Source organism: Lepidochelys kempii, chromosome 19, assembly GCF_965140285.1.
Source record: "Lepidochelys kempii isolate rLepKem1 chromosome 19, rLepKem1.hap1, whole genome shotgun sequence".
Classification (NCBI taxonomy): domain Eukaryota; kingdom Metazoa; phylum Chordata; order Testudines; family Cheloniidae; genus Lepidochelys; species Lepidochelys kempii.
Window position 1 is genome coordinate 9,725,079 of NC_136398.1, and position 8,816 is coordinate 9,733,894.

Sequence of the window (8,816 nt, forward strand, 5' to 3'; positions counted from 1 at the left end):
AATTTAAATTAGTAACTCCTTAATCAAGGAACTGGGTTTTGACTGGTGGTATGTGACCAAATAGGTCTCAGATCACCCAGTGCCCCATCCCTGCAATGGCCAGACTGCTGAAAGAGCTAGGACATGCCACATCCTGACCCGAAGCTTCCTTTTTGCGCACTACACTGTGACACCTCACCCCGCTTCCACAGTGGGCTTGATTCTCTGATAAGGAGCTGGGTTGTGACTGGCTGTAGCTGACGTCTCAGTTCGCCCCCAAATGACACATTGCTGTGGCAGTTGTTTTGAGATGAAGAGATGCGGCTCCCAGAGGTGTGAGCCTCTATTTCTGGTCTGACCTATATTACCCCCATTTTTATTTTGTTTTCCTTGGTAGTAAACATACAATATGCATGTAAAAATCAGCACAAAGCAATATCCAGCCAAGTTGTTGCAAATCCAGCTGCAGTGTTTCCACAGGAATTATGGGATAGCTACACAGGAAGAAATCTGTCGGAACGTTGCTGCGGCGTTAGATGAATTAAGAACAGGAAAAAAGGGCTAAATGTGTTTTCGATATAAAAATGTGTTATGATTCGAGTTGTGTCCTTTACTCGCTGCACAACAAAAACGATGATGGAGGGCACAGTTGGCTCTGAAATAATCCATGTCTGGTGGCGGGCTGCAAACATGTAAGGCCTAGTTCTGCTGCTCTGAGTGGTTTCTGAGGGCTTTGCAGAAAACCGTGTGCACCACTAGAGTGCTTACTAACTGTTGGAAGGAATACTACAATGCTACACTTCCAGGCACCTGTGTCCCTGCAGGGCTTAGTGAAGATACTACCTACAGTGGGGTAGCTACTGCCTCTCAGGGAGGTGGAATACTTATGTTGGCAGGAGAAGCCCTTCCGTTGACCTGGCTCTGTCTACACGGGGTTAGATCAGTTTAACTACATTAGAATCATAGAATCATAGAATATCAGGGTTGGAAGGGACCCCAGAAGGTCATCTAGTCTAACCCCCTGCTCAAAGCAGGACCAATTCCCAGTTAAATCATCCCAGCCAGGGCTTTGTCAAGCCTAGGGGGGTGGTGGAATCTCCATCCTTAGAGGTTTTTAAGACCTGGTTTGACAAAGCCCTGGCTGGGATGATTTAGTTGGAGTTGGTCCTGCTTTGAGCAGGAGGTTGGACTAGATGACCTCCTGAGGTCCCTTCCAATCCTGATATTCGATGATTCTGTGCTCAGTCACATGGATTTTCCACATTCTTGAGAACAGTTATGGCGCCATAAGTTTGTAGCATAGACCAAGCCTAAGTTAAACTAGCTGGTGTCTTTAGTGCTGCTGGGATACTCATATAACAGCAGCATGGCTTTGGGCACTTCAGTGGAATCTGGAGAATTCTACCTGTGGCTACAATATCTCCCCCTCCGGTCTTCTTTTAATTCCAAACTTTCATCACCGAAGGCCAGCTCTCACTTTGACCAAGCTTATGGAAACCTATCAAATGGTTCCCAGGGTTGTATGGTATCCCAACAGCCTTGTACCTAGAATGACAACACATTTGCTTTAATAAACTCTTCTGTTTACGCAAATAATTTTGATGACTTCTATTGAACTAATCAATATTTGAAACATTTTAAATATTAATGCTATACTCAAGTTACATGGAAAAGTTCTATAGAGAGGGCAGCTTTTCTGGGTAGGGGCATTTCTTTGTTGTCTGAATAGTCCGTGAATGGTATTTGAAAAGACGCAGATTGCCACTTTGAGATGCATCCACCAAAATGCATCTTTTTTTCTTCCAAATTACTTGTTGTGCACAGAAATCTCCGACGGAAATAGCCGAGGGTCAAATTTTTGAATCTTTCAGTGCTCGGACTTAGCTACACGTGTGGTGAGGAAGAGTCCCCGTGAATGAAACAACGGGCATTCAGTTGATGTGATCCTTTGCCCTTGTTCACTTTGACTCTGAACTTGTAAGAGAAGTTGCCATAACAAAAATATTAATTGAGCGATTGTTGCTCATAGGTGACCCCTAGATTTAAGCAGCCATAAGGATTTGTATTGCTTTTGCACAGAAAGGAAGTTTCTTCATGAATTTCTGCATAGACGTGCTGCATATTTTGGTGCCGTCTCTCTCCCCACAAGGAGGTTTTTGTGGTCTGTAATCTTGATGGAAGCAACTACTGCACCAAATTCCCATGGGGAGGGGGAAACCTTGATAAAGGTGTATGTGTAGAAGAGCCAGTAAAAGGGTTTCACAGATTCAGAGGGAACCACTGGATCACGTAGCCTGACTTCCTCTATACCACTATAGAATTTCATCCAGTTACCTGCGTGCTGAGCCCAGTAATAACTTGTTTGACTAAAACACATCTAGAATGGCATCCACTCTTGATTTGAAGACAGTACAAGGAGCAGCATCCGCCACTTCCCTTGGCCAATGGTTAATCAACTTCACTGTTAAAACATTAGGCACTTTTTACAAAATTTGAATTCCAGCCATTGGTTCTTGGTCTGCCTTTCTCAACTAGCTTAAAGAGCCCTTTAATGCCCACTAGTTTCTCCCCTTGAAGGTATCTGTACACCGTAGTCAAGTCCCATCTCGGCGTTCTTTTTGATAAGCTAAACAGCTTGAGCTCTTCACGGGGAAGGCATTTTTGTCAGCCTTTGACTCATTTTTGGAGCTCTTCTCTGTGCCCTCTCTAATGTTTCAACATCCTTTTTAAAACCTAGACACCAGAACTAGATGCAGAATCCACCTCACCAGGGCCTTAAACAGAGGCAAAATCACCTCCCTGCTCCTATTCATTTTTCTTGTTTATACCCCCTAGGATTACGTTAGCTCTTGTTGCCGCAGGATCGCCCTGGGAGCTCGTGTTCAGAGGCTGGTCCGCTTCATTAATGACTTGGCTAATGGAGTGGAGAGCACATACATAAAATTTGCAGATGAGGCCAAACGGGGAGGTGTTGCAAGTACTTTTGGAGGACATTCAAAAATGACCTTGACAGATTGGAGAATTGGTCTGGATTTCACAAGATAAAATTCAGTAAAGACAAGCGCAAAGTATGTTACTTACAAAGGAAAAACCAAATGCACAACTAGAAAACGGGGAGTTTTCTAGCTAGCTCGTGCTAGCGCAGAAAAGGATCTGGGATTACAGTGGATCACAAATTATTATGAGCCAACAAGGTGATACAGTTACAGAAAAGGCAAATAGCGTTCTGGGGTGTATTAACAGGAGAGTTGCATGTCAGCCATAGGAGATAATTATCACTTGCCACGGGGCATGGGTGAAGCCTCGTCTAGCGTACTGTGTCCAGTTCGGGGTGCTGCACTTTAAGAAAGCTGGGGACAAATGGGAGAGAGTCCAGAGGAGAGTAACAAACATGATAAAAGGTTCAGTAAACCTGATCTACGAGGACAGGTTAAAAAAACTGGGCAGGGACCTGCTACATCTTCAGATACATTAAGGGCTGTTAGAAAGAGGATGGTGAGCACAAGGATGAGAAGTAACCAGCTCCATCTACAGCAAGGGAGCTCGCGGTTAAATATTAGAAAATACTTTTGAAAGGCGAGTTAAGTACTGGACTAGGTTACCAGGAGGTTGTGGAATCTCTGCCATTGGAGGTTTTTAAGAACAGGTTAGACCAAGACCTGTCTGGGATGGTCTAGGTGGGCTTGCTCCCGTCTCAGCAGGGGGGAGATGGATTAGATGACCCCTCAAGTCCTTGCCAGACCCTCCTTTCTGTGAGTCTTCAGAAAGGGGATGGTCACAGGGACGCAGCACCCGGGGGGAAGGAGGGCTTACTTTGCCATGTCCACACTCAGAACCCCACTCACAGGGAGCGAGTCCTTTAGACGTGGACCCCAGTCGGTCCCATTCAGTGGCTGACACCCCTGGCTGTAAACATTTGCACCCGACACAGACCCCCGCCTACAGGATTTTGGCTCGGGACGCTGGAACTGGGCGCCGCGCACAGGGAACCCACACCAGCCTCGGGAGGGCGGGGGCCTCTGCCCACCCCGGCCCGGCCCCGCGGGGCCCCTCCGCTGGATCCTGCGCCGGGGCGGGGGCCTCTGCCCACCCCGGCCCGGCCCCGCGGGGCCCCTCCGCTGGATCCTGCGCCGGGGCGGGGGCCTCTGCCCACCCCGGCCCGGCCCCGCGGGGCCCCTCCGCTGGATCCTGCGCCGGGGCGGGGGCCTCTGCCCACCCCGGCCAGGCCCCGCGGGGCCCCTCCGCTGGATCCTGCGCCGGGGCGGGGGCCTCTGCCCACCCCGGCCCGGCCCCGCGGGGCCCCTCCGCTGGATCCTGCGCCGGGGCGGGGGCCGGCCGCCCGGGGGCGGGGAAAAGCCGCCGCCCGCCCCATCGGCGCCCCGCAGTCACACGCTGGGCGGAGGCAGCTTCCAGCGGCGGAGCGGAGACGCGGGGAGGGAGCGGCCGCGCGTCCGGCACCATGTCCGGCCTTCGAGTCTACAGCACCTCGGTGACCGGCTCCAGGGAGGTGAGCGGGGCCCGGGGCCGGCGGCGCCGCCTCCCCACGGGCTGCCCGGCCCCTCGGCTCGACGGGCTCGCGGGGCGGGGCTGCGGCACCTTCCCCTTCCCCTGGAGCGGCCACGGTCCTGCTTTTGTTCCGGGGGACGGGACCGCTCCGCTCTCCTCCCGCCCCCCATCATAGACCCCAACTCTGCACCCCCCCGTTGTAAACCCAACCCCCCATCCCGCTGTGATATCTGCACCCCCATCATAGACCCCAACTCCGCACCCCCCATTGTACACCCTAGCGCCCCCCGCTGTGATATCTGCACCCCCCACCATAGACCCCAACTCTGCACCCCCCATTGTACACCCTAGCGCCCCCCGCTGTGATATCTGTACCCCCATCATAGACCCCAACTCTGCACCCCCCATTGTACACCCTAGCGCCCCCCGCTGTGATATCTGCACCCCCCACCATAGACCCCAACTCTGCACCCCCCATTGTACACCCTAGCGCCCCCCGCTGTGATATCTGTACCCCCATCATAGACCCCAACTCTGCACCCCCCCATTGTAAACCCAACCCCCCATCCCGCTGTGATATCTGCACCCCCATCATAGACCCCAACTCTGCACCCCCCCATTGTAAACCCAACCCCCCATCCCGCTGTGATATCTGCACCCCCCACCATAGACCCCAACTCTGCACCCCCCCATTGTAAACCCAACCCCCCATCCCGCTGTGATATCTGCACCCCCCACCATAGACCCCAACTCTGCACCCCCCATTGTACACCCTAGCGCCCCCCGCTGTGATATCTGTACCCCCATCATAGACCCCAACTCTGCACCCCCCCGTTGTAAACCCAACCCCCCATCCCGCTGTGATATCTGCACCCCCATCATAGACCCCAACTCCGCACCCCCCATTGTACACCCTAGCGCCCCCCGCTGTGATATCTGCACCCCCCACCATAGACCCCAACTCTGCACCCCCCCATTGTAAACCCAACCCCCCATCCCGCTGTGATATCTGCACCCCCATCATAGACCCCAACTCTGCACCCCCCCATTGTAAACCCAACCCCCCATCCCGCTGTGATATCTGCACCTTCCATCATAGACCCCAACTCTACACCCCACATTGTACACCCTAGCGCCCCCACACTGTGATATCTGCACCCCCCATCATAGACCCCCAACTCTGCACCCTCCCATTGTAAACTCAACCCGTGCACACCCCACTGGGATATCTGCATCCCCTATCATACACCCCAACTCTACACCCCCCCATTGCAACCCCCCCATCCTGCTATGATGTCTGCATCCCCCGTCATACACCCTAACTCCGCACCCCCCATTGTAAACCGAAACCCCCTCCCCACATCCCACTGTAATTGCCACACCCACCCATCATACAGCCTAACTCCCCCCCATAATACACCCCAACTCTGCACACTCCCCATTGTACACCCTAACCCCCCCATCCCCCTGTAATGGCTGCACCCCTCCCATTGTACACCCTAACCCCCCCCATCCCCCTGTGATATCTGCATCCCCCATAATACAATCCCAACTCTGCACCCTCCCATTGTACACCCTAACCCCCTTCCCACATTCTGCTGTGATTGCCACACCCCGCATCCTAATTCCCTCTGGGGCCGGGTCCATCTCCCAGATCCTGCCATGATCCTTGCACCTGTCCCAAATCCTGCTGTGATCGCTGTCCTTCTCTATTATACACCCTAATCCCCCCTTTCCTTCCACATCCTGCGATGATCACTGCACCCCCCATTATGCACCCAAACTTCCCATGGGGCCATGTCCATCTCCTGGATCCTGCTATAAATGCTGCACCCCACCTCACCCCATTATACACCTTATGGGGCTGGTTCCCTCCCCCATATTCTGCTGTGGTTCCCCATGGGGCTGGGTCCTTTTACCTGATCCAGCTGTGATCTCTGCAACCCCATTATATGCACTAATTCCTCCTGGGGCTGGGTCCTTCTCCCTGACACAGCTGTGCTTCTCTCCTCCCAAACTCACTAATGCGCCCTGGGCCAGGTGTCTCTCCAGCTGGGATTCATTCACACACACCCCCCCCCCGCCACTCCCAATAGGGCTCTGTCTTCGCCATTCCTGTCCAGCGGTGACTGACTTCTCCCCAACACGCCCTATTTCCTGTGGGACTTGGTCCATACCCAGCTGTGACTCGTGATTCCTGTCCCGAGTCCCTGTTCTGCACACACCTGGTTTGTGTATGTGTTTCTGGAAACTTAAAACTCTTCGAACCTTTAGCCTGACAGTGGCCGAATCCCAAATTCAGCCACAGGGGAAAGTGTAACCTGCCTTCTCAATCTGTGTTTCAGATCAAGTCCCAGCAGAGTGAAGTGACCAGGATCCTGGATGGGAAAAATATCAAGTATGAACTGGTGGATATCTCCCAGGATAATGCCCTGCGGGAGGAAATGAGGACCAGGTCAGGCAATCCTAAAGCCATTCCACCCCAGATATTCAACGGAGACCATTACTGTGGGGTAAGGCTCAGAATCCAGGTGGCTGGGCTCTCGGGACCTCAGAACCCAGGGGTTTGGTATTGACCTTGATCTCCCAGCCCGGGTGTGCAAATGACGAAGGGCATTTGAAAGGCTTTCTCTGGGGAGAGGTGTCTGGACATGGCGCTACAGGCCCTTGTCCTTTAAGTTTAAAGGCCACATGGAGCAGGAGAGAAGGCTAACACGCAAACGGCATTGTGCGACTGTCCTAAGGGGACCTGGCATTAGGTGGGAGAATCTCCTTCCTTAGAAGTTTTTAAGGTCAGGCTTGGCAACCCCCTGGCTGGGATGATTTAGTTGGGGATCGGTCCTGCTTTGAGCAGGGGGTTGGACTAGATGACCTCCTGAGGTCCCTTCCAACCCTGATATTCTATGATTGCTGAACCTTACCACTGCATTGTGGAAGCCTTCTACGTATTGCCCTGTCATCGCACCTTTGGCTGCAGTTGTCCGTTCTGAAAACTGCCAATGCATTTGCGATTGCGCAACAAATTCTATAGGAGTTTGTGAGGTGAAGCTGGTTCCGCTGGGTACCGAGTGGAAGCCACTATATTTGCTTGCCCTGAACCTGACGGGAAAGGCCACTGAGCTGTGACTTTCTCCCTCCCAGCACTTGTTCTGTTTGTGCACCTGGCTGCTGTGGAGCAGGGGTCCCCGCCTGAGCTGTGTGCCCCTGGTTTTGTTTCCGTCCCTGTTCTGAGCTAGTTTTGTTGCATTTTCTACCTGCAGGACTACGAGTTGTTTGTGGAGGCCGTGGAACAGAACACCCTGCAGGAGTTCCTGAAGTTAGCCTGAGCATTCCTTTCCCACCCTGGACTTTAACTCTGCATTCCCCACCAACTGCCTCTCTGATCACCTTAACTCCTAGGCCCTCAGTGCCATCCCGGCCTCATGATCTATCTCCTGCCGCAGGGAACCCCATGACCAAAACCTCTCCCCTTTGCAGCTGCCTGCTTCCTCCCTCACCCCGATATTGTCTGACAGGGGTCCAACGCAGCTCTGATGTCACTGCACATTCCTTCCAACCCAGCCGGGCCGTGCTCACAATGTAGCTGCCAGTGCCTCTATAGAAAGGAGGTCACCTGAAGTAAGGCCGTTGGAAAGCCTAGCTATTCCTGCGCCCCTCTCCTCTGAATGAGTCTTGTGCTTTAGAAGGGAAGGGTGTGTGCTTCCTCTTTCACCCTATCACCAGCTGCGGGGCTGTGTAAACACAGCAGCTTGTGCTTTCTTCCTCATTCTGAGCGTAGAAATGCTGGCACCTGAGGGCGGTTTGCTGTTTAAACTCAGTGCAGAAGCATTGCACAAGGATAGGGTTTGAATTCCCTCATCAGCCAGAGTGGGGAGGATGAAACAAATAAAACGACTTCAGTAGAGTGCAGAGCTCTCTGGAAGAGGCTCGGAGGGGGTGGGTGGTGAGGGCAGATCTGCTATTAGGGGACCCATACAGTTCCATTAGCACATTCCTGTACTGATGTGATGTGAAAGCTCCCTTTAGGAGCCCCTAGGGCTCAGGGGTTGTTCCAGAATGTCTGACGCTCCAGCCTTCCTGTCTTTCCTTTTTGAGCTGCCTTTCTGCAACCTGGACCAAGTGCATTTTGTTTTCCTGCCAAAAAGCATCTTTCTAACCACTATTGTCTTCTGAGATGCTATTAAATGCTACTAAGCCTTTCTTGCTGGCTTTGGTGTGGTTTTTTTAAATTGGTTTCTGTATTTTGATGCTAGATTGGGCATCATCCTCCTTACCAATTCAGAGGAGCTTAGTCAGTTATGCTCATTGCTATGGCCTGGCACAAAGATCTT

At 52.6% G+C, this 8,816-nt stretch overlaps 1 protein-coding gene across 1 annotated transcript; it reads left to right on the forward strand.

The window, feature by feature from the left end:
• The first annotated feature begins 4,299 nt into the window (after positions 1–4,299).
• On the forward strand, positions 4,300–8,685 carry SH3BGRL3 (SH3 domain binding glutamate rich protein like 3). The gene is made up of 3 exons (XM_073317602.2): positions 4,300–4,486; positions 6,831–6,998; positions 7,746–8,685. Exons 1-3 carry the CDS (start codon positions 4,439–4,441, stop codon positions 7,809–7,811), a joined length of 282 nt encoding a protein of 93 aa, XP_073173703.1. The 5' UTR covers positions 4,300–4,438; the 3' UTR covers positions 7,812–8,685.
• Positions 8,686–8,816: the final 131 nt, after the last annotated feature.

Bases quoted from the DNA above. Each gene is read 5' to 3' on its own strand.
- SH3BGRL3 (XM_073317602.2), top strand. From the start codon at position 4,439: ATGTCCGGCCTTCGAGTCTACAGCACCTCGGTGACCGGCTCCAGGGAG. The intron at 4,487-6,830 runs GTGAGCGGGGCC...TCTGTGTTTCAG, and splicing joins CGGTGACCGGCTCCAGGGAG to ATCAAGTCCCAGCAGAGTGA. The intron at 6,999-7,745 runs GTAAGGCTCAGA...TTCTACCTGCAG, and splicing joins ACGGAGACCATTACTGTGGG to GACTACGAGTTGTTTGTGGA.